The 25,654-nt window shown below is 45.8% G+C and overlaps 1 protein-coding gene across 1 annotated transcript; it reads left to right on the forward strand.

The window, feature by feature from the left end:
* Positions 1 to 432: 432 nt before the first annotated feature.
* LOC311120045 (bcl-2-related ovarian killer protein homolog A) lies at positions 433 to 24,188 on the forward strand. The gene is made up of 5 exons (XM_084194674.1): positions 433 to 721; positions 1,066 to 1,448; positions 5,695 to 5,823; positions 17,250 to 17,413; positions 22,815 to 24,188. The coding sequence occupies exons 2-5, from the start codon at positions 1,226 to 1,228 to the stop codon at positions 22,938 to 22,940; spliced, it is 642 nt and encodes a 213-aa protein (XP_084050800.1). The 5' UTR covers positions 433 to 721; positions 1,066 to 1,225; the 3' UTR covers positions 22,941 to 24,188.
* The last annotated feature ends 1,466 nt before the right edge of the window (positions 24,189 to 25,654 follow it).

The following is a 25,654-nucleotide window of genomic DNA, read 5'->3' on the forward strand; positions in this document are numbered from 1 at the left end:
TTTTAAAGTTCAAATATGCTATATATGTATATTGGGAAAAGGCAATACATCCCAGTTGTGTAAGTATTTAGAAAAGTATGTTCATGTAAATCTAGAAGATTCCAGTAACACTTGCTGTTCGCTTTTGGAGGGAGCATTTTTATTTAAGTAGAAAGGCTATAAGTATCAGCACCATACTGGAAAAGAGGATGTTGTTGCATGATGATAATGGTCATTATTATGTATTAATACAATAGCCTTGTGGAGTTATTGGACAACACAATATTGCAATATCTTGTTTGTTTACGAGACAGAAAACACATTCCTTTGTCTGCTACACCCCTACCCATTAAAGAGATTTCCTTAGAAATATGCTACTATGGGGAGGAGGTCAGGGGGCGGGGCATATGTAGATATAATATCCTTATCCCCGCCTTTTATCCAAACGGGTCCATAGAAGGAAACTTTGTCGAGTGTGGGGGGCGCACTTCTGAGTTACCAACCCTGGCTGTGCCAAACAGTATTATTCAATGGTCAAGACAGCGTTTGGAGTATCGGTAAGGAACTGAAGCCATGGAAGACTTCATAGCAGTTTATTCGAACAGAGAATTAACTTATTTAATATATGCGCAATGACCCAGTGGTAGATGTGGATATCCTGAAGCCTTTAATCCCGACGGCGCGGACCGTGCGCGTGTAGCCTACAGGACAGGAATCGTTTTTGGAGAGTTTACCTCGAAAGGTACGTTTGCCTATCTGTGTACATATTCTATTTACGTTATATTTGATTGGATGGTATTGTAACGAAGGACATTTGATTGACATAAAACTCCTGCAATAACCTGCTCACTTTACAATGGTAGGCTATCATAATCAAATACAATTGACAAAATGTACTGAGGTTTCTGTGTAGTTAATGAGTAGTTCAAATCACCGTATAACTCAAGGAAGCTGAGTTTGTCTGACTGCAAAATGATGGCATTGTGGGAACCTATGCGCACCTATATTTTGTTGACCGTGACTGAATAAACGAATTAAATTCTGCCCTACTGAAAATCAATTAAATAATGCCCCTTTTCCAAACAGGGAGATTCTCTTCGAAACGCCCTCAGTCCGAGGGAGGGGGATAGAGAAGTAACATTCTGGTGACAGAGGCCTATACACGGCGATCGAGGTTGAGGATTGAGGTGGATCAGGGCCAGCGCCAGGCGGCTTGTTTGTGATTAACTGCTGCTGGGACTGGGGTATGGAGATGTTGCGTCGCTCCTCAGTATTCGCGGCTGAAGTGATGGAAGTATTTGACCGATCCCCCACAGACAAGGAGCTGGTGTCACAGGCGAAGGCGCTATGCAGGGACTACATCCATTCCAGGCTGAACCGAACCGGGATAGGGTGGTCCAAACCCGAGCATCAGCTCTCGGCATCAGGTGGGATGCTTGGAGAGGTATCCTCTGTCCTCATGTGGTTAGGTAAGAGGGCGTCAGTGCGCAATTTCTACATTGGTGGGCTAGTGTCTGTGTGAATGACAGGCTGTGCACCTATTGGTTCTGTATTCAGCAGCATATCCTATATGACCATTTTACAAAGGCACACGGTAATCGATTGTCTACAATGTCCAAATAATATTGTATTTATTTATATGATAGGTTCAGTTTATAGATACAGCTATTATAGGCTATAGACAAGCTTAGTTAGTCACATCAGCCTTGGTGTTGGAATTTTGCTCTCTGCTCAGACTCCTATCTAGACATTCAAATGATGTCATGAGGTTGTGGAGGTTACCTAGGCTACTTCCTCTGTAGCCTGCTATACCTCCTCCTCCTCCTCTGTATTATTCTGATAAAGAGAAGTGGACACTCCTGAAAGATAGACACACTGATGAATCACTGTCTGAAGCCCACACAGTGCATCACACGAACATCCTGTTACTAAGCAACGGGGAATACCTCTAGTCTAAATAAATACCTTCTAACCATGGAGCAGATGTTTAGTCATGTCTGTGTCCCAAAATGGCACCCTATTCCCTATTTAGTGCACTACTTTTGACCAGAGCCCTGAAATAGGGTGCGTGCACACAGGTCTACCTCAGGATCAGAGGCAACTGACCTGCAGCTAATAGCAGAAATGATACCAGTGAAACGCGGAGAGTAAAGGGAGATAACTTATTTAAAGATTTTGTGGCTGAGATAATACCTACAGCACTGGTGAAAAGGGAAGTCACTAGCATGGTCCCGGATCTGCGCTGTCTTGTCCACTTCCATGGTTGACAATGACAATAGGAGTGGTCTAGACGTACAGATCCAATACATTTGTATTCTAATTCCTAATTCTATGGGGTTATACAGCCAGGACTGTGCATAGACCTTTCATGGGGCAGGTGCTCAAAATGAAAAAAAAATCCCACAAATTGTAAGCAATTTGATGATTGATGTAAATCTGCTAGTTAGCTGGCTCCATTTCTTTTACTGGTTTGTGATTTATCATCAGAGTTTATTGGTTGTGTACACAGATTTGCAGATGCTGTCGCAGGTGTAGCGAAATTCTTGTGTTTATATCTCCAACAGTGCAGTAATACCTAGCAATACAAAACAATACACACATAATCCAAAAAGTTAAAAGAAAGAAATTAAGAATTATCGGAATTAATTCAATTAACAAAACTAAACAGTAATCCAAATGTTCATATCAAATAACTTCATAATATTAATAATCTTCTAACTCATGATATATGGCTGGCTGGCTGGATGGCTGGCTGGCTGGCTAGTGGCTGGCTGGCTAGTGGCTGGCTGGCTAGTGGCTGGCTGGCTAGTGGCTGGCTGGCTGGCTGGCTAGTGGATGGCTGGCTGGCTGGCTAGTGGCTGGCTGGCTAGTGGCTGGCTAGTGGCTGGCTGGCTGGCTGGCTAGTGGCTGGCTGGCTGGCTGGCTAGTGGCTGGCTGGCTGGCTAGTGGCTGGCTGGCTAGTGGCTGGCTAGTGGCTGGCTGGCTGGCTGGCTAGTGGCTGGCTGGCTGGCTAGTGGCTGGCTGGCTGGCTAGTGGCTGGCTAGTGGCTGGCTGGCTAGTGGCTGGCTAGTGGCTGGCTGGCTGGCTGGCTAGTGGCTGGCTGGCTAGTGGCTGGCTAGTGGCTGGCTGGCTGGTGGCTGGCTGGCTAGTGGCTAGTGGCTGGCTAGTGGCTGGCTGGCTAGTGGCTGGCTAGTGGCTGGCTGGCTGGTGGCTGGCTGGCTAGTGGCTAGTGGCTGGCTAGTGGCTGGCTGGCTGGTGGCTGGCTGGCTAGTGGCTGGCTGGCTAGTGGCTGGCTGGCTAGTGGCTGGCTGGCTGGCTGGCTAGTGGCTGGCTGGCTAGTGGCTGGCTGGCTGGCTGGCTAGTGGCTGGCTGGCTGGCTAGTGGCTGGCTGGCTAGTGGCTGGCTAGTGGCTGGCTGGCTGGTGGCTGGCTGGCTAGTGGCTGGCTGGCTAGTGGCTGGCTGGCTAGTGGCTGGCTAGTGGCTGGCTAGTGGCTAGTGGCTGGCTAGTGGCTGGCTGGCTGGTGGCTGGCTGGCTAGTGGCTGGCTGGCTGGCTGGCTAGTGGCTGGCTGGCTAGTGGCTGGCTGGCTGGCTGGCTGGCTAGTGGCTGGCTAGTGGCTGGCTGGCTAGTGGCTGGCTGGCTAGTGGCTGGCTAGTGGCTGGCTGGCTGGCTGGCTGGCTAGTGGCTGGCTAGTGGCTGGCTGGCTAGTGGCTGGCTGGCTGGCTGGCTGGCTAGTGGCTGGCTAGTGGCTGGCTGGCTAGTGGCTGGCTGGCTAGTGGCTGGCTGGCTGGCTGGCTGGCTAGTGGCTGGCTAGTGGCTGGCTGGCTAGTGGCTGGCTGGCTAGTGGCTGGCTGGCTAGTGGCTGGCTGGCTGGCTAGTGGCTGGCTGGCTGGCTGGCTGGCTGGCTAGTGGCTGGCTGGCTGGCTAGTGGCTGGCTAGTGGCTGGCTGGCTGGCTGGCTAGTGGCTGGCTGGCTAGTGGCTGGCTGGCTGGCTGGCTAGTGGCTGGCTGGCTAGTGGCTGGCTGGCTGGCTAGTGGCTGGCTGGCTAGTGGCTGGCTAGTGGATGGCTGGCTAGTGGATGGCTGGCTGGCTAGTGGATGGCTGGCTGGCTAGTGGATGGCTGGCTGGCTAGTGGCTGGCTGGCTGGCTGGCTGGCTGGCTAGTGGCTGGCTGGCTGGCTAGTGGCTGGCTGGCTGGCTAGTGGCTGGCTGGCTGGCTAGTGGCTGGCTGGCTGTCTAGTGGCTGGCTGGCTAGTGGATGGCTGGCTGGCTGGCTAGTGGCTGGCTGGCTAGTGGCTGGCTGGCTGGCTGGCTAGTGGCTGGCTGGCTAGTGGCTGGCTGGCTAGTGGCTGGCTGGCTGGCTAGTGGCTGGCTGGCTAGTGGCTGGCTAGTGGATGGCTGGCTAGTGGCTGGCTGGCTGGCTAGTGGCTGGCTGGCTGGCTAGTGGCTGGCTGGATGGCTAGTGGATGGCTGGCTGGCTGGCTGGCTAGTGGCTTGTGTGGATATGTTTAGTATAGGTGGTTAGCTTGACTGTAGACTAGGCCTACCTGTGTTGCTGCTGCCCTGAAAACAACCGACTGAAGAAGTCGGGTGGAATTGGGTCGGAGGGTCGTCAACATCCGACTGAAGAAGGGGTGGAGTTGGGTCGGAGAGTCGTCAACAACCGACTGAAGAAGGGGTGGAGTTGGGTCGGAGGGTCGTCAACTACCGACTGAAGGTGGGGTGGAGTTGGATCGTAGTTATAGATCTGTCATTGAAATCAAGTCTAAGACGCGGTAGATCTGTTCTATGTGGTGTACAAAAACATTAGGTTTTGTACACCATATTGTAAAATACAATATTTTTGGTTGTAGGAAATATATTTCACAGCGGTTTAGATGCTACAATGATTCTCTACTTGCTTGTTTTGTCACATTAACTGAAATTAGGCGAACTATTAGAATTTTTGCAACCAGGAAATAGTGGAGCGATTTCTGCATATTGCAGGTAGCTCGCTACACACACACATGACCGCATCTCTCAAACCATGCATGTTTGGATACCGGGTGCGTGCAATCTCTGTACAGGGAAGGCTGGGAAACTGGCGCAACCAGGCACACGCAATCTCTGTACAGGGAAGGCTGGGAAACTGGCGCAACCAGGCACACGCAATCTCTGTAAAGGGCAGATCAACAGGCGCAACCAACAGATGGGGTGGGGGGCACGAACTTGACAATGACTTGGGGCAGTGGGTTCCGAACAACAATGACACTTAAAAAAAAAAATACAGAACAGTTTTTTTTTTTGGGGGGGGAATTCTACCACCACCCAATAGGGCACTTTGGAGACAGGAAGGGCAAAGGGGCATGTGCTCTGTGAGGTAGAGCCCTGTCTGTGCCTGTTTATCTCTGACCAGGCTGGGAAACCAAACCACCTCACTGGCTCACTACCTGTCCTGTTGTTCCCTAGGTGATGAGTTGGACTGCCTGATTGGCTCACTACATGGGGTGTATTTATTACGTCTTGCAACGGAAACCGTTTACCGTTTTTAAGAACCAAATGGAACGAAAAGGGGAGGGACCTGGTTGAATTAGTTCAATAGAAACTCTCGTTTTCGTTGCAAAACGTTTTTCATTTGGAGTAACGGTTTCTGTTCCAAAAAACAACCGTTTCTGTTGTTCCCTAGGTGATGAGTTGGAGAACCTGATTGGCTCACTACCTGTTCTGTTGTTCCCTAGGTGACGAGTTGGAGTACCTGCGACCCAACATCTACCGTAATGTAGCTCGTCAGCTGAACATCACCGTTGCGTCTGAGAGCGTGGTGTCCGATGCCTTCCTGGCTGTGGCTGCAGAGATCTTCTCCACCGGTAGGGCAATGCCTATTCACTACTACACCAGTAGGACTATACCTATTCACTACTACACCGGTAGGGCAATGCCTATTCACTACTACACCAGTAGGACGACCAGCCTGGGGCAAACAAACAATTACCCCTTTATAGGATCTTTCCGACCTTAACCAAACTGTGCTGACTCAGATAGTATATTGTAAGCAGCATGGTTCCATCTACTATCTATGGTGGATTCAGAACCAGGCCAGCTCGGCTTGGTTTGGCTTGGCTCGGTTCGGCTTATTTTTTTTATTTTTTTATTTTTTATTTAACCTTTTAATTATCTAGGCAAGTCAGTTAAGAATAAATTCTTATTTACAATGGCGGCCTACATCGGCCAAACCCGGACGACGCTGGGCCAATTGTGCGCCGCCCTTATGGGACTCCCAATCACGGCCGGCTTGTGATACAGCCTGGAATCGAACCAGGGGGTCTGTAGTGACGCCTCTAGCACTGAGATGCAGTGCCTTAGATCTTTAGTAGTATGAAAAGCCCTGAAATGTATGGACAACTGATTATAATGTATCTGGGTTGTAACATGATGTCAATGGCAATGTTGGTACAGGGTTCTTTCTTGTATTGTGGCAAATATTGGCAAGAATATTCATGAATAAGAGAAGTAAGCAGCACAGAGGATGTTGGGGGCCTATTAGCATTGTGTTTCTATAGAAAAGGAGGAACTAGTTGATTCATTATCAATGAAACACAATGAAGATATGTAAAGTTAGGGAGAACAAGTTAAACTCACTTTGAGGGAGAATGTGAACAGAGGTAACTGAGACCAGGGTTGCGTCCATAATGACACCCTATTCCCTTTTATAGTGGACTAGAAAGTAGTGCACTATATAGGGAATAGGGTGCCTTTTTCAGACACAGACCAGCTCTCAGTATGGTCTGTTACCGCTCTTTACGGGTCTCTTTAAAGTGATTTACTGGCAGGGGTCAAGCATAGTTCTGTGGGAAAGGTAAAAATAGACAATTTCTGTACAGATTCAGTCTTTGCTGTCTTTAGGTTTGCTGTCTCTTAGAGCTTCAGGGAACTGTACAATATAAACACACTCTGGGCAACATGGAGCCTGTAGAGTAGAGACTGCGACTCAGCCATGAGCCTGTAGAGTAGAGTAGAGAATACGACTCAGCCATGAGCCAGTAGAGTAGAGACTGCGACTCAGCCATGAGCCAGTAGAGTAGAGACTGCGACTCAGCCATGAGCCTGTAGAGTAGAGTAGAGAATACGACTCAGCCATGAGCCTGTAGAGTAGAGTAGAGAATACGACTCAGCCATGAGCCTGTAGAGTAGAGTAGAGAATACGACTCAGCCATGAGCCTGTAGAGTAGAGTAGAGAATACGACTCAGCCATGAGCCTGTAGAGTAGAGACTGCGACTCAGCCATGAGCCTGTAGAGTAGAGAATACGACTCAGCCATGAGCCTGTAGAGTAGAGACTGCGACTCAGCCATGAGCCTGTAGAGTAGAGTAGAGAATACGACTCAGCCAGGAGCCTGTAGAGTAGAGTAGAGAATACGACTCAGCCATGAGCCTGTAGAGTAGAGACTGCGACTCAGCCATGAGCCTGTAGAGTAGAGACTGCGACTCAGCCATGAGCCTGTAGAGTAGAGACTGCGACTCAGCCATGAGTAGAGGACTGAACACTAATTCCTCCAGGAGCCTGAAGACTGGAGACTGAACATGTATTATTGCTGCTGCTCTGGCCTACAAGAGTAGGATAAAAAAGCTGAAAACATTAAGAATGCAACCATTTGCCATTAGTGAGAAGAGCGAAAATCTGTGTTTTTATTTTTAGAATCTAAAATAATTAGACACAGGAATCTTTTTCCTATATTATTTTCAGAACCATTGCAGAATATATTCCCCGCCTTTTCTCTCTGTGATTGGTTCAAATTCCCGATGGAGCCATACAACAAATTATCACCCGCATCTCTCATTTAATTTGACATTTTTACATTTTAGTCATTTAGCAGACGCTCTTATCCACAGCGACTTACAGTTAGTGAGTGCATACATAAAAAAAAGCAGCAAACTTTGTGGAGACCAATACTTGTGCCATTCTCAAAACTTTTGACCACGACTGTAAATATGCTATATGTATTTCAAGTTTTGCAATATCATAAGCGGCGCGGTTTATAATACCGGTATACAGTCGAATTTTAACATCTGATCTTTTACATTGAAGTAGGCCTATGTATCAAGTTGTTAAAGTTTACCTTTTTTTTTTGTCATGTGCACAAGTACAGTGAAATGCCTTTCTTGCTTGCTATTTCCCAACAATGCAGTAATGAATATCAGCACTATAAAAGTCAAGTAGAACAAAAACACACAAGAAATAGAACTGTAACTACTGAAAGTACTGTAATTGCATTTATTTTAGTAGCTTGTCCTACAATGTTTCACAATCGCGTGCAGTCCATCATATTTAGGTTGGGGGAAAAGTCGATATACAATTTTTTTGAATTCAAAGGTTCTGCTGACAGGTCCATGACAATCCACCATTGTTTTGTTGTTCAGAAACGGACACAGTCCTTTTCCAGATACAGCATAAATTACTGCTAAAGATTTAAACATTCCGCCAACACAGACAATAGACTGGTAGCTTATGTAACATACACTGCTCAAAAAAATAAAGGGAACACTAAAATAACACATCCTAGATCTGAATGAATGAAATAATTTTATTAAATACTTTTTTCTTTACATAGTTGAATGTGCTGACAACAAAATCACACAAAAAGTATCAATGGAAATCAAATTGATCAACCCATGGAGGTCTGGATTTGGAGTCACCCTCAAAATTAAAGTGGAAAACCACACTACAGGCTGATCCAACGTTGATGTAATGTCCTTAAAACAAGTCAAAATGAGGCTCAGTAGTGTGTGTGGCCTCCACGTGCCTGTATGACCTCCCTACAACGCCTGGGCATGCTCCTGATGAGGTGGCGGATGGTCTCCTGAGGGATCTCCTCCCAGAGCTGGACTAAAGCATCCGCCAACTCCTGGACAGTCTGTGGTGCAACGTGGCGTTGGTGGATGGAGCGAGACATGATGTCCCAGATGTGCTCAATTGGATTCAGGTCTGGGGAACGGGCGGGCCAGTCCATAGCATCAATGCCTTCCTCTTGCAGGAACTGCTGACACACTCCAGCCACATGAGGTCTAGCATTGTCTTGCATTAGGAGGAACCCAGGGCCAACCGCACCAGCATATGGTCTCACAAGGGGTCTGAGGATCTTATCTCGGTACCTAATGGCAGTCAGGCTACCTCTGGCGAGCACATGGAGATCTGTGCGGCCCCCCAAAGAAATGCCACCCCACACCATGACTGACCCACCGCCAAACCGGTCATGCTGGAGGATGTTGCAGGCAGCAGAACGTTCTCCACGGCGTCTCCAGACTCTGTCATGTCTGTCACATGTGCTCAGTGTGAACCTGCTTTCATCTGTGAAGAGCACAGGGCGCCAGTGGCGAATTTGCCAATCTTGGTGTTCTCTGGCAAATGCCAAACGTCCTGCACGGTGTTGGGCTATAAGCACAACCCCCACCTGTGGACGTCGGGCCCTCATACCATACATTTACATTTTAGTCATTTAGCAGACGCTCTTATCCAGAGCGACTTACAGTTAGTGAATACATTTTTTTATTTTTATACTGGCCCCCCGTTGGAATCGAACCCACAACCCTGGCGTTGCAAACGCCATGCTTTATCAACTGAGCTACATCCCTGCCGGCCATTCCCTCCCCTACCCTGGACGACACTGGGCCAATTGTGCGCCGCCCATGAGTCTCCCGGTCGCGGCCGGCTGCGACAGAGCCTGTATTCGAACCAGGATCTCTAGTGGCACAGTTAGCACTGCGATGCGGCGCCTTAGACCACTGCGCCACTCAGGAGATACCACCCTCATGGAGTCTGTTTCTGACCGTTTGAGCAGACCCATGCACATTTGTGGCCTGCTGGAGGTCATTTTGCAGGGCTCTGGCAGTGCTCCTCCTGCTCCTCCTTGCACAAAGGCGGAGGTAGCAGTCCTGCTGCTGGGTTGTTGGCCTCCTCCACGTCTCCTGATGTACTGGCCTGTCTCCTGGTAGCGCCTCCATGCTCTGGACACTACGCTGACAGACACAGCAAACCTTCTTGCCACAGCTCGCATTGATGTGCCATCCTGGATGAGCTGCACTACCTGAGCCACTTGTGTGGGTTGTAGACTCCGTCTCATGCTACCACTAGAGTGAAAGCACCGCCAGCATTCAAAAGTGACCAAAACATCAGCCAGGAAGCATAGGAACTGAGAAGTGGTCTGTGGTCACCACCTGCAAAACCAGTCCTTTATTGGCGGTGTCTTGCTAATTGCCTATAATTTCCACCTGTTGTCTATTCCATTTGCACAACAGCATGTGAAATGTATTGTCAATCAGTGTTGCTTCCTAAGTGGACAGTTTGATTTCACAGAAGTGTGATTGACTTGGAGTTACATTGTGTTGTTTAAGTGTTCCCTTTATTTTTTTAGCAGTGTATTTGACAGTATGGGTAGGCTACAGTATTGCTGTGTGATGGGAGCACGACATCATTGACTATTTCATCTCAGAGCCCTATACCAAGGCAGGACCCATAAACCCAATAATCTAATGCCAATACTTCCAAATTATACAGCAAATAAAGGGTATTATTGTCACCATAAAAGGTGAATGGAGGCGTTTTCCAGGTGGCGTTTTAATGCTTGTTCACGTGCACAATTTTACAACCGGTCTGATTTTATAATGGGAAACATACGTACAGTTGAAGTCGGAAGTTTACATACACTTAGGTTGGAGTCATTAAAACTAGTTAGGACATATACTTTGTTCATGACACAAGTAATTTTTCCAACAATTGTTTACAGACAGATTATTTCACTTGTAATTCACTGCATCACAATTCCAGTGAGTCAGAAGTTTACAAACACTAAGTTGACTGTGCCTTTTAAACAGCTTGGAAAATTCCAGAAAATTATGTCATGGCTTTAGAAGCTTCTGATACGCTAATTGACATCATTTGAGTCAATTGGAGGTGTACCTGTGGATGTATTTCAAGGCCTACCTTCAAACTCAGTGCCTCTTTGCTTGACATCGTGGGAAAATCAAAAGAAATCAGCCAAGACCTCAGGAAAAAAAGGGACTGGTGCACTTCACAAAATAGATGGCATCATGAGGAAGGAAAATTAGGTGGATATATTGATGCAACATCTCAAGACATCAGTCAGGAAGTTAAAGCTTGGTCGCAAATGGGTCTTCCAAATGGACAATGACCCCAAGCATACTTCCAAAGTTGTGGCAAAATGGCTTAAGGACAACAAAGTCAAGGTATTGGAGTGGCAATCACAAAGCCCTGACCTCAATCCTATAGAACATTTGTGGCAGAACTGAAAAAGCGTGTGCGAGCAAGGAGGCCTACAAACCTGACTCAGTTACCCCAGCTCTGTCAGGAGGAATGGGCCAAAATTCACCCAACTTATTGTGGGAAGCTTGTGGAAGGCTACCCGAAACGTTTGACCCAAGTTAAACAATTTAAAGGCAATGCTACCAAATACTAATTGAGTGTATGTAAACTTCTGACCCACTGGGAATGTGATGAAAGAAACAAAAGCTGAAATAAATAATTCTCTACTATTATTCTGACATTTCACATTCTTAAAATAAAGTGGTGATCCTAACTGACCTAAGACAGGGAATTTTTACTAGGATTAAATGTCAAGAATTGTGGAAAAACTGAGTTTAAATGTATTTGGCTAAGGTGTATGTAATCCTCCGACTTCAACTGTATGTATGTATGTATGGCGTACAGTGAGTATGTCAATGTATGTGCGCAGACTTTCCATGATTGGCGCACGCAGACATTTTGTGTGAAATTACGCAACGCTTATAAATGAGGCCCCTGAACTCGACTGGTCCATATTGGGTTAGAAAGTGACCATGTGAGAGGGAGGTGATTCCAGATTAGACTGTTCTGTCAGGCCCCTCCCGGCCCAGGGAGTTCACAACTTTAACAGCATCTTTCCTCAGGGGCAACCAGAGCCACTCCCTACATTCCCCACCCTGCTACAGTAAAATAAACAGAAACCCTGCAACTCCCTGCTACAGTAAAATAAACAGAAACCCTGCAACTCCCTGCTACAGTAAAATAAACAGTAACCCTGCAACTCCCTGCTACAGTAAAATAAACAGTAACCCTGCAACTCCCTGCTACAGTAAAATAAACAGTAACCCTGCAACTCTCTGCTACAGTAAAATAAACAGTAACCCTGCAACTCCCTGCTACAGTAAAATAAACAGTAACCCTGCAACTCCCTGCTACAGTAAAATAAACAGTAACCCTGCAACTCCCTGCTACAGTAAAATAAACAGTAACCCTGCAACTCCCTGCTACAGTAAAATAAACAGTAACCCTGCAACTCCCTGCTACAGTAAAATAAACAGAAACCCTGCAACTCCCTGCTACAGTAAAATAAACAGAAACCCTGCAACTCCCTGCTACAGTAAAGTAAACAGAAACCCTGCAACTCCCTGCTACAGTAAAGTAAACAGAAACCCTGCAACTCCCTGCTACAGTAAAATAAACAGAAACCCTGCAACTCCCTGCTACAGTAAAATAAACAGAAACCCTGCAACTCCCTGCTACAGTAAAATAAACAGTAACCCTGCAACTCCCTGCTACAGTAAAATAAACAGTAACCCTGCAACTCCCTGCTACAGTAAAATAAACAGTAACCCTGCAACTCCCTGCTACAGTAAAATAAACAGTAACCCTGCAACTCCCTGCTACAGTAAAATAAACAGTAACCCTGCAACTCCCTGCTACAGTAAAATAAACAGAAACCCTGCAACTCCCTGCTACAGTAAAATAAACAGTTACCCTGCAACTCCCTGCTACAGTAAAATAAACAGTAACCCGGCAACTCCCTGCTACAGTAAAATAAACAGTAACCCTGCAACTCCCTGCTACAGTAAAATAAACAGAAACCCTGCAACTCCCTGCTACAGTAAAATAAACAGAAACCCTGCAACTCCCTGCTACAGTAAAATAAACAGAAACCCTGCAACTCCCTGCTACAGTAAAATAAACAGTAACCCTGCAACTCCCTGCTACAGTAAAATAAACAGAAACCCTGCAACTCCCTGCTACAGTACCCGGGGTGTTGTGGTGTTAATCAGACAGACATAACGGACATAACAGTGGCTAAAACAGGATGGTGAAATAAGATCATATCTGTATTCTGGGCATCCTGTTAGTAGGCAGAAAAGCTGCATGGCCTTTAAATCGGGGCTTTCTCTTGTAATGAAACCCATAGACCTCTGGTCAAAAGTATGTACCAACAATGTAGAATAAAAGGGAGAAGAGAAACACGTGAAATACGAGAGAAGAAGAGAAGAGAAACAGGAGAATGTTCTATACAGGTCAGTGCCCGTACCGTTATTACAATATGCACGGCTACTGGAGGGTGTGAGGTAGGTTTGTACATGTAAACAGGGCTACTCCGAAACATGACCCGCCAAACCGCGCTCCTTTAACACCCGCCTGCTTAACCCGGAAGCCAGCCACACCAATGTGTCGGAGAAAACACAGTTCAACTGACGACCGAAGTCAGCCTGCAGGCGCCCGGCCCGCCACAAGGAGTCGCTAGAGCGCGATTAACCAAGTAAAGCCCCCCCCCCCCCCCGGCCAAACCCTCCCCTAACCCGGACGACGCTGGGCCAATTGTGCGCTGCCCTATGGGACTCCCGGTCACGGCCGATTGGGGAAATAATAATCTGTCTTGGAGCCTGTTGGTCCGAGACCCAATGCTCCGGGAACCGCCTGCCGGGTGGAAGCAGGGAGAACAGTCCATGGCTCAGGTGGCTGGAGTCTTTGGCAATTTTTCGGACCTTTCTCAGACACTGCCTGGCATGAATGTCTTGGATGACTGGGAGCTCGCCCCCAGTGATGCGCTTTGCCGTCCGCACCACCCTCTGTAGGGCCTTGCGGTTGATGGCGGAGCAGTTGCCATACCAGGCGGTGATACAACAAGTCAGGTGAAGTTCCTGAGGATCTGAGGGACCAATGTCTTCAGCCTCCAATGTTAACACATGGTGTCAGTGTCATGATCCATCTGCAGCTGAATATTCACAACTTGAACATTCATTGACTTGAACTACTTTTGACCGGGCTCCATATGGCTATGTGGGGAACACGGTGCCATTGACAGCTGAGGCTAAGCTAGTTCTGTTACAGAGTCCTGTCTGTCGCTTAGAGTATAGAGAGTCCTGTTGTCCTCTGCCACTGAGCTAGTTTTGGCGTGCCTCCCAAATGGCACCCTATTCCCTATATAGTGCACTACTTATGACCAGGGCCCGTAGGGTTTCCACTATGTAGGGATTAGGGTGTCATTTGGGAAGCAACCCTAGCCCTGTCACAGAGCCCTGTTGTCACTCTGCCCAGCTTCCTGAGGAGGAAGCCGTGGGCAACAGGACAGGACAGTCATCACTAAAACCACAGGGTACAAAATAGAATCCAGCGCTGCATTTCAAATAGAACCCTATTCCCTATAGTGCACTACTTCTAACTAGAGCCCTCAAAGGGTAAAAAGTAGTGCACTAAATAGGGAATAGGGTGTCATTTGGGACGCATCCCAGCTCCAGAGCCCGGCTCTATAGGAACCCTTACAGTACTATCTGCCCAGGTGGAAAATGTGAGAAGACTGGTGTCTGTCTGTTTTGAGATGGTCCTAAATGGCTCAGTCGGTAGAGCATGGTGCTTGCAACGCCAAGAGTCGTGGGTTTGATTCCCGCTTGGGGCCACCCATATGAAAAAAAAAATTAAAGGAAGGGGTGACTGTAAAGGCCCAGCCGGAAGAGTTTTGTGATGTTTTTGTTCATTTTTTTACTTCGGAAAGGTTTTTTTAGACTGTTTGGGCACACAAAATATTTTCTCGAGGCAAGCCGAGGTAGCCGACGACTATGCACCTTCCTCGATGATTGTTCAATAGTAGGAATTGTTCAATAAAGGCTTTGTTGTCATTCGATGAAAGATTACTCGTTTTCGTGGACATTTTGTTCATTGAAAAATACTGCACCAAACATCTTAGTTAGATGTAAAATTGCGTCAAAATGTTGACGTCAAAAACGTCAAAATTAATGATAGATTTCTTGAGTTAGACTACATGGCCAAAGGTATGTGGACACCCCTTCAAATTAGTGAATTCGGCTATTTCAGCCACACCCGTTGCTGACAGGTGTATAAAATCGAGCACATAGCCATGCAATCTCCATAGACAAACATTGGCAGTAGAATGGCCTTACTGAAGAGCTCAGTGACTTTCAACGTGGCACCGTCAAGTCAGTTCGTCAAATTTCTGCCCTGCTAGAGCTGCCCCGGTCAACTGTAAGAGCTGTTATTGTGAACTGGAAACGTCTAGGAGCAACAAAAGCTCAGCCTCGAAGTGGTAGGCCACACAAGCTCACAGAACGGGACCACCGAGTGCTGAAGCACGTAGCGCGTCTGTCCTCGGTTGCAACACTCACTACCAAGTTCCAAACTGCCTCTGGAAGCTTCATGAAATGGGTTTCCATGGCCGAGTAGCCGCACACAAGCCTAAGATCACCATGCACAATGCCAAGCGTCGGCTGGAGTGGTGTAAAGCTTGCTGTAATTGGACTCTGGAGCAGTGGAAACACATTCTCTGGAGTGATGAGTCACCCTTCACCATCTGGCAATCCGGACAAATCTGGGTTTAACGGACGCCAGGAGAACGCTACCATAGTGCCAACTGTAAAGTTTGGTGGAGGAGGAATAATGTTCTGGGGCTGTTTTTCATGATTCAGGCTCCTTAGTTCCAGTGAAGGGAAATCTTAACGCTACAACATACAATTACATTCTAGACGATTCTGTACTTCTAACTTTGTGGCAAGAGTTTGGGGAAGGCCCTTTCCTGTTTCAGCATGACAATGCCCCCGTGTTACAAAGCAAGGTCCATACAGAAATGGTTTGTCAAGATCAGTGTGGAAGAACTTGACTGGCCTGCACAGAGCCCTGACCTCAACCCCATTGAACACCTTTGGGATGAATTGGAATGCCGACTGTGAGCCAGGCCTAATCTCCCAACATCAGTGCCCGACTTCACAAATGCTCTCGTGGCTGAATAGAAGCAAGTCCCCGCAGCAATGTTCCAACATCTAGTGGAAAGCCTTCCCAGAAGAGTGGAGGATGTTATAGCAGCAAAGGGGGGACCAACTCCATATTAATGCCCATGATTTTGGAATGAGATGTTTGACGAGCAGATGTCCACATACATTAATTCTGACTTTTGAGGAAGTATATACTGGCTACAGCGTCTCAAAATGGACAAACAGTACTTTTGCCGCTTTTTAATTTTTACTTTTTTGAAGCCAAGGTCTTTTAAGGGAGTGTGCGAGGCACAATCGTTTGTTTCGAACTCGGCGAGGCGCTAGCCGAACTGAAGCACGCTGACGCCTTATGTCGCTTTGGATAAAAGCGTCTGCTAAATGGCTTTTAAAAATATTTTGGGGGGGATGGTCCATAGTTAGTCTGTCACAAGAGACTAACCAAAGTCTAGTTGTGTTAACATTGTCCCGTTCTGTCAGGGAATGACTGTTGAATCCATGACCTTGGACTTAAACCTTATATTACACACACAGTTCATTACGTTGTCAGTTGATTATTTTACATTTTCATAACACAACATTCTAGAACAATTTGTCTGTATTCTAAACGAGTGAGAAGTCCTTCTATGATACTTAGAACTGAAAGGAGCTTATTTCTACAAAGGAATGAGTCTGTGCTTCAATTTCAATGTAGGGCTATTCACAGTCCCCCTAGTCTGAATACATTACCATAAATGGTAGCGTACTAGATAAAATCCTTACTGAAAACAAGTGCTTCAAGTTTGCTAAACGTCTGCTGTCTGAGCTAATAAGGAATAATATACCAGTTTTAAACTGCCTTTCTGATGTATTGTTGTTTGGCAGATGGGCATGTCTGCTGAATGCCTGGAGGCTGCTTCTAGTTACATAACTCGTGTCTCTTTCTGTCTCTCTCTGTCTCTCTGTCTCTCTCTGTCTCTCTCTCTCTCTCTCCCTTCACTGAAGGAGTTCCTGGCAGGGATGCAGTCAGCTCCTCAAACACACTCGGCTCCCACAGACAGGCAGACAGGCAGACAGGCAGACAGGCAGGCAGGCAGGCAGACAGACAGACAGACAGACAGACAGACAGACAGACAGGCAGGCACCCCTCAGGCAGCATGATCATGTAAAACCCAATTATTATTATTGGAATGTGTGGGAAGGAAAACACTGGGTGTTTATGTAATGTGTATGGTGCTGGAGGTTTTAGTGTCTGAGTCTCTGTCTGCATCTCTCCTCAGGTATAACGTGGGGGAAGGTGGTGTCCCTGTACGCAGTGGCAGGTGCCCTTGCGGTGGACTGCGTGCGCCATGGTCACCCAGCCATGGTCCACACCATCGTAGACTGCATGGGGGAGTTTGTCCGCAAGAGCCTGGTCTCCTGGTTGAAGAGGAGAGGAGGATGGGTAAGAGGACCACCATAGAAATACAATCTATAGAACGTTAGAGGTTCCATGCCCTTATTATTGATTATATTTCTATGCTCACCACGCCATAGTTTCACCCATAGACATACAATTACTAGAATGGGAGAAAACACTTCAGACAACCGCAATTTGACAGTACATATATGGGTAGACTCAGCAGTCTTATGGCTTCGGGGTCGAAGCTGTTTTAGGAGCCTTTTGGTCCCAGACTTTGTGCTCTTGTACCACTTGCCATGCGGTAGCAGACGGAACAGTCTATGACTGCTCGGCTTTCTTCTGACACCGCCTGGTATAGAGGTCCTGGATGGCAGGGAGTTCGGCCCCAGTGATGTACTGGGCTGTACGCACTACCCTCTGTAGCACCTTGTGGTTGGATGCTGAGCAGTTGCCATACCAAGCGGTGATGCAGCCAGTCAAAATGCTCTCAATGGTGCAGCTGTATAACTTTCTGAGGATCTGAGGGCCCATGCCAAATCTTTTCAGCCTCCTGGGGGGGAAGAGGCGTCGTAAAGTGAAGACACTTACCAGAATGGTCAGCGCATGCTCTGAGTACGTGTCACATCGGCTACGGAGAGCGTGATCACACAGTCGTCTGGAACAGCTGGTGCTCTCATACATGGTTCAGTGTTTCTTGCCTTGAAATGAGCATAGAAGGCATTTAGCTCATCTGATAGACTTGAGTCATTGGGCAGCTCGCGGCTGGGTTTTCATTTGTAATCCGTGATAGTTTGCAAGCCCTGCCACATATGACGAGCGTCAGAGCCGGTGTAGTAGGATTTCGATCTTAGTCCTGTATTGACGCTTTGCCTGTTTCTCAGTGGACCCTAATAGCGTTTGAATAGATGCATAGATGTTAGATTTAGACAAAGATTTTAAAATGGGCTATCTGATTGAGAACATGCGTTGCACAAACAACATGCTTAAATACATCACCACTATGTAGCAACCTGTATTAGCGCTAACATTTGCTTTGCCCTAGCTAGTGCATTTGCTAAAGCTAAAGGGCATTTAGCTAGCCAGGCATGCTAGTTAGCAATTAGCATTAGGCACATGCCAGCTTCCTTAGACTAACTAACTCTCGTTTTGCAAAAAAGCAAGATACACAAATGAATATTATAAAAGAGAAAACGTGGATTCATATTTAGAAGCAACTTGGAAAGCAGCGTTGTTGTTTTAGAATAATCTGTTGAGTGCAAGCTGAGAGAAACAGGCACCGCGTGTAGGAACTGAGTGTGCTGCCTGCCTGTTGAGGGGCGGGGCTTCAGCCTTAGTCTAAATTTGAGTCGTTTAGAAAAGAGTGTTGGGGCGAAATATTGTTATGCATTGAATTTTTGATTGGATGTTGTTGCTCCCAAAATAAAACTCCAAGTCGCACACCAAAATATATGGTCGCACTTTAGAGCCTTGCCTGTGGTTCAAGTGATTGACTGAGTCTGTGCACCACCCACGTTTGTTTAGGATAGGCTATGTAATGATGATGGATATAGGCTATGTAATGATGATGGATAAAGGCTATGTAATGATGATGGATATAGGCTATGTAATGATGATGGATATAGGCTATGTAATGATGATGGATATAGGCTATGTGTTGATGATGGATATAGGTTATGTAATGATGATGGATATAGGCTATGTAATGATGATGGATATAGGCTATGTAATGATGATGGATATAGGTTATGTGTTGATGATGGATATAGGTTATGTGTTGATGATGGATATAGGTTATGTGTTGATGATGGATATAGGTTATGTAATGATGATGGATATAGGCTATGTAATGATGATGGATATAGGCCATGTGTTGATGATGGATATAGGCCATGTGTTGATGATTGATATAGGCCATGTGTTGATGAGTGATATAGGTTATGTGTTGATGATGGATATAGGCTATGTGTTGATGATGGATATAGGCTATGTGTTGATGATGGATATAGGCTATGTGTTGATGATGGATATAGGCTATGTGTTGATGATGGATATAGGTTATGTGTTGATGATGGATATAGGCTATGTGTTGATGATGGATATAGGCTATGTGTTGATGATGGATATAGGTTATGTGTTGATGATGGATATGTATTATTTTATCACAGAATTGTACATACACGATTGATTTCCTAGAGGACAGACTCAGTACTCACACTTACAGTAAGCCTGTGTCTGCACATGCCTGCAAGTGTTTCCCTATGTTGTACATATTTGAATTCAGACTGCCTGCAGGACTTAGGTTATAGGTCACGGTCTTCCAGGACTTAGGTTATAGGTCACGGTCCTCCATACCCACCTATCAGGTCTGTCCTGAACATGTCCCTCAAGGTGTCCACGGAGAGAATAGCTCAATAAAACTGAGGCAAGCAAGAGCCTGAACACAACACAATCATGAATGTGCAAAACAAAACTCCCTGTCCTTTACATGGTAGAAGGGCAGGGGGTTTTGCACATTGACTTTGACTAACTCAAGACGCTCTCCTCAAAGCATGAGGTGTCTGTAACGGCTATTTCTAAAAGCCAGCATCCAGAAATTGAGTTGAATTCAGCCATTACTTTAAGAAACTCCCAAGAAATGTCTCTCTATATATATATATATATATATATATATATATATATATATATATATATATATATATATATATTCTTGCTCTAGAGGACTTCTGATTAAAATCCGCAGAGAGCAAAGCGTGGCGCTCAACTGGTACTCAGAGCTGAGAGGAGGCCTGGCAAGGAGCCTCGGCCTAAATCTGTGAGTTCTGCTCTGTTGGCAAAGCTTAAAAGTCAACCAAGAATCCCTCTAAAGCAGTGCTGAGTCCCAAATGTCACCCGATCTCCCTATGTAGTGCACTGCTTTCGACCAGGACCCATAGGGTACCATTTGGGACACAAGCCTTGGAATGGCCCGTTGGAAGTTGACCACGCCAGATAATTAAGTGGACTGAAGTTTGATGCTGATATATACCACAACATTTAGAAGGAAATGGCTGCAGATAGATAGAACTGTCTGTTGATGTAGCCTCCCACTGGGCACAGACGTCAGTTCAATGTCTAGTTTTGATTTTACATTTGGTTGAGATGTCATCTAACGTGAAAAAAATAAAAAATAAACATTTCACCATGTCATTGGATTGAGGTAAAAAGTTAGGTGGGAAAAAAAAAAAACGAAATTCCCCTTACGTTGATGACTTTTTGCAAATCCAATCAGTTATCCACATTGATTCAACGTCATCAGATTGAACTTTTTTTTATTGAAATGACGTGGAAACTACGTTGATGCAACCAGTCTTGATGACTCCATTGTTTTCTCTCCTTATTGTACTGTTTTACTGCCGTTCAAAAACGTTGACTTTGTTTCAAGTGGTTATGTTGAAATATGTCGTTAAGGTTACAGTTTGAGCTGAGACGTTGCTTAGTAACTCGCCGCATTTCAATGTGGTCAAAGTATACGTGTTTTTTTTTTTTGTTTGTTTTTTAATGAACATTTTAACCTGACCTCTAGTCTAGATAATATCTTTGTTGAAAGAACAACATCTCTCAAACACATTTTGTAATGTAATCTAGTCCGATTTAATGCATGTAATTTATCAGGCGTTCATTGGTTACTGACTAACTGTGTAAGGGTCCCTCCCTATTTAAAGGAAATTGACTGGTATATAGAGAATCCCCCACTGCCTTTTGAAACTTTGACTTGTGAAATGCTAAGTTCCCAGCCTCTGCTCAAAGGTCAAAGTCTCTGTCTTGGCTCTCCACCCTTCTCCCCTTAACAGTATTGATTGCTGTAATCAGTGGATGTAGGAGTGCCAACCATTGTTAAATCCATGATGGGAAATGTGGGGACCGGATACAAGAATTGAGACTTAGCCCATGTACACTATATATACAAATTACACAATATTTACAGCAGTATGTGGACACCCTTTCAAATTAGTGGATTTGGCAATTTCAGCCACACCCGTTGCTGACAGGTCTATAAAATCGAGCACACAGCCATCATAGGATGCCACCTTTCCAACAAGTCAGTCCGTCAAATGTCTGCCTTGCTAGAGCTGCCCTGGTCAACTGTAAGTGCTGTTATTGTGAAGTGGAAAAGTCTAGGAGCAACAACGGCTCAGCCGCAAAGTGGTAGGCCACACAAGTTCACGGAACGGGACTGACGAGTGCTGAAGCAAGTAGAGCGTAAAAATTGTCTGTCCTCGGATGCAACGCTCACTATCGAGTTCCAAACTGCCTCTGGAAGCAACATCAGCACAAGAACTGTTCGTCGGGAGCTTCATGAAATGGGTTTCCATGGCCGAGCAGCCGCACACAAGCCTAAGATCACCATGCGCAATGCCAAGCGTCGGCTGGAATGGTGTAAAGCTCGCCGCCATTGGACTCTGGAGCAGTGGAAACGCGTTCTCTGGAGTGATGAATCACGCTTCATCTGGTAGTCCGACGGACAAATCTGGGTTTGGCGGATGCCAGGAGAACGCTTCCTACCCCAATGCCATGTGCCAACTGTAAAGTTTGGTGGAGGAGGAATAATGGTCTGGGGCTGTTTTTCATGGTTTGGGTTAGGCCCCTTAGTTCCAGTGAAGGGAAATCTTAACGCTACAGCATACAATGACATTCTAGACAATTCGTGCTTCCAACTTTGTGGCAACAGTTTGGGGAAGGCCCTTTCCTGTTTCAACATGACAATGCCCCCGTGCACAAAGCAAGGTCCATACAGAAATGGTTTGTAGAGACCAGTGTGGAAGAACTTGACTGGCCTGCACAGAGCCCTGACCTCAACCCCATCGAACACCTTTGGGATGAATTGGAACGCCGACTGCGAGCCAGGCCTAATCACCCAACATCAGTGCCCGACTTCACAAATGCTCTTGTGGCTCAATGGAAGCAAGTCCCCGCAGCAATGTTCCAGCATCTAGTGGAAAGCCTTCCCAGAAGAGTGGAGGCTGTTATAGCAGCAAAGGGGGGGACCAACTCCATATTAATGCCCATGATTTTGGAATGAGATGTTCGACGAGCAGGTGTCCACATACCTTTGGTCATGTAGTGTATGTTTCAATAATGCTGGCTGAGGGTCTCTTATTCTCTTCTCTCATAGGCTGAGTGCTGCTGTCATCTCTCTTCTCTCATAGGCTGAGTGCTGCTGTCGTCTCTCTTCTCTCATAGGCTGAGTGCTGCTGTCATCTCTCTTCTCTCATAGGCTGAGTGCTGCTGTCATCTCTCTTCTCTCATAGGCTGAGTGCTGTCATCTCTCTTCTCTCATAGACTGAGTGCTGTCATCTCTCTTCTCTCATAGGCTGAGTGCTGTCATCTCTCTTCTCTCATAGGCTGAGCGCTGTCATCTCTCTTCTCTCACAGGCTGAGTGTTGTCATCTGTCTTCTCTCATAGGCTGATATCACGAAGTGCGTGGTGAACACAGACCCCAGTTTCCGCTCCCATTGGTTGATGTCTGCTGCCTGTGCCTGTGGACATTACCTGAAGGCCATGGTGTTCTACCTGCTCCGGGATAAGTGACCACGGAGGAGGAGGGTCACGCACACGCAACGGGCAGCCAGCCCCATCTACCAGCGGAGTACAGGACAAGCTTACCTGGTCCCAGATCTGGTCGTGCTCTTGGACAACTCCATTGCTGTCATTGTCAAGCCAAACATGTTTGTCATGACAACGAGTGACAAGGAGTTGCACAAACAGACTCGTACTCTGGGCCAGTCTCTCTCTCTCTCTCTCTCTGTGTCTCTGTCTCTGTCTCTGTCTCTGTCTCGCTCTCTGAGCTGCAGCCATCACTGCTCTAGTGTCTAGATATGTTGTTGTTGTTGTTGTTGTTTACACCTGCAGAAGTTTGCACTGAAGCTCCGCCACTGCCTCTGATGAGCACCTTGGGCCTTCACAAACAAACGCACCGGCCTGGAGCGTCGATGTGAATTAGCCTGCAAGCCTCGTCTGCTTTGAACAAACTTTAGGGTATTTATTATCTAGCTTGACAGTAATATTGTGACGTACAGTACATAACCTCCAGCTGGATTGTGAGGTAGTGGTCTAGTCATATATAGATCCATAGAAGTATAGAATAGAATGCCACCCGTCAACCATTGACTTGAATGCGAATGTCCATTCTACTCATTATTTTTCTGTGTTTTGGATCTGTTTTTCTTCAGGTACCTCAGAGAGAGACACATTCCTTGCTTGCTTTATGCTTGAATTACTCCTGGGCAAATATCCCATTCAAAGCAATGGAAGATTTGTATACGTTTCAGTTTCAGTTCAGCACGTAATGTATGTCAAGCAAAGGGGATATGGCCCAGACAGTGTGCCTATAAATAAACCCGTATTTTCATCCAGGGGTCATACTCTCCCTGATGGCTGTAAATAAGAATGAGGCGAACACCTGAGATGACGCTGTGAGATGACTATTGAAAAGGAAAATGGACTTCACTAAGTGAAATAATTCGGAATTCCTCTGTTTGGATAGATATATTGTTTAGATTATATGGTTTGCATGCTCCGATGCTCCATGTATGTGATGAGTGTGTGACTTAAACACAAAATCTGGGTGAATAAATATGGAGGGGGGGGGACTGTTTTTGTAGAATATTGTGCAATTATGGATCACTATTACCTGAAACTTAAATCCCATTCAGACATTTTGTCTGTTTTTATTCTATAAATTATTTGTATTCTGTGAATAACTACACAGTAGTTTACACATGCACTACATTTGGCATGCAGCACTGTGTCTTCAGAAATAAAATGTTTAAAAATTTCAACATTGTTTTATCTTATTTATTAACGTCAGCATTATACATTGAAAAGGGATACCAATTTAGCTTAGCCTACTAACAAGTGAATGGTCCAAATACCCGAAGTCTGCCACATGCAGTCATGAAAAGCCTATTTATTTTTCGTTGTTTACTGCCACCTACTGTCCAATACAAGCATAACACCAAACGTTTGTCCACGTTGCAATATTAAGAGAACCTTTCATTCGGATCAATTTGAGCTAACTGAAGGATACAGATTAAATATTTGTATGGTAGAAAAAGAGCTTGAAAGTGAAGGTAGTGAAGAGGCTTTTTATCTTCCCCCGAGATATAAATAACCGTGTTCAAATTTAATATAAGCCATTTAGCAGACGTTTTTATCCAAAGCGACTCAGTCCTGCATGCATACATTTTACGTATAGCTGGCCATAACGGGAATCGAACCCACAACCCTTTGCGTTGCAAGCGACATGCACTACCGACTGAGCCATACAGGACCACAAATAATATAAAATTGTACCGGTCACTTGTGTCGTAAACAACCGGTATATACTAACAGTGGAACGCTTACTTTTCCAACAATGCAGAGAGAAAAAATCGAAAAATAATGGATTAGATTATAGAGTTTAATAGTCACATGTACAGGGTTGGAGATGTAATTACAGGGGACAGTGAAATTATTGCGCTCCGAACTCCAACAAGGCAGGACAAAGTGAAATAAAACAATACAAATAGATAATAATACAAATTGAAATAATAATATATACATATTAACAACATAACACGAGGAATAAATACATTGAGTAAGGAAAACTTGACTATATACACGGGGTACCATTACAGAGTTGATGTGCAGAGGTACGAGGTAATTGAGGTAGATATACGAAATTGCCAAAAGTATGTGGACACCTGCTCATCGAACATCTCATTCCAAAATCTTGGCCATTATTATGGAGTTGGTCCTCCCTTTGCTGCTATAACAGCCTCTACTCTTCTGGGAAGGCTTTCCACTAGATGTTGGAACATTGCTGCGGGGACTTGCTTCCATTCAGCCACCAGAGCCTTAGTGAGGTTGGGCACTGATGTTGGGCGAGTAGGCATGGCTCACAGTCAGCGTTCCAATTCATCCCAAAGATGTTTGATTAGGTTGAGGTCAGGGCTCTGTGCAGGCCAGTCAAGTTCTTCAACACCGATCTCGACAAAACATTTCTGTATGAACTTCGCTTTGTTCAAGGGGGCATTGTCATGCTGAAACAAGAAAGGGCTTTCCCCGAACTGTTGCACCAAAGTTGGAAGCATAGAATCGTCTAGAATGTAATTGTATGCTGTAGCGTTAAGATTTCCCTTCACTGGAACTAAGGGGCCTAGCCCGAACCATGAAAAACAGCCCCAAGTTTAAATAGCTGGCTAGACTAACTTCCCAATCTATATAAGTTTTTGCTGACATGGCTAATTGAGTGCCTGTCAGTG

This window comes from Coregonus lavaretus (genome assembly GCF_964263955.1).
Source record: "Coregonus lavaretus genome assembly, contig: HAP1_SCAFFOLD_784, whole genome shotgun sequence".
Classification (NCBI taxonomy): domain Eukaryota; kingdom Metazoa; phylum Chordata; class Actinopteri; order Salmoniformes; family Salmonidae; genus Coregonus; species Coregonus lavaretus.

Bases quoted from the DNA above. Each gene is read 5' to 3' on its own strand.
- LOC311120045 (XM_084194674.1), top strand. From the start codon at position 1,226: ATGGAGATGTTGCGTCGCTCCTCAGTATTCGCGGCTGAAGTGATGGAA. The intron at 1,449-5,694 runs GTAAGAGGGCGT...GTTGTTCCCTAG, and splicing joins CTCTGTCCTCATGTGGTTAG to GTGACGAGTTGGAGTACCTG. The intron at 17,414-22,814 runs GTAAGAGGACCA...CTTCTCTCATAG, and splicing joins TGAAGAGGAGAGGAGGATGG to GCTGATATCACGAAGTGCGT.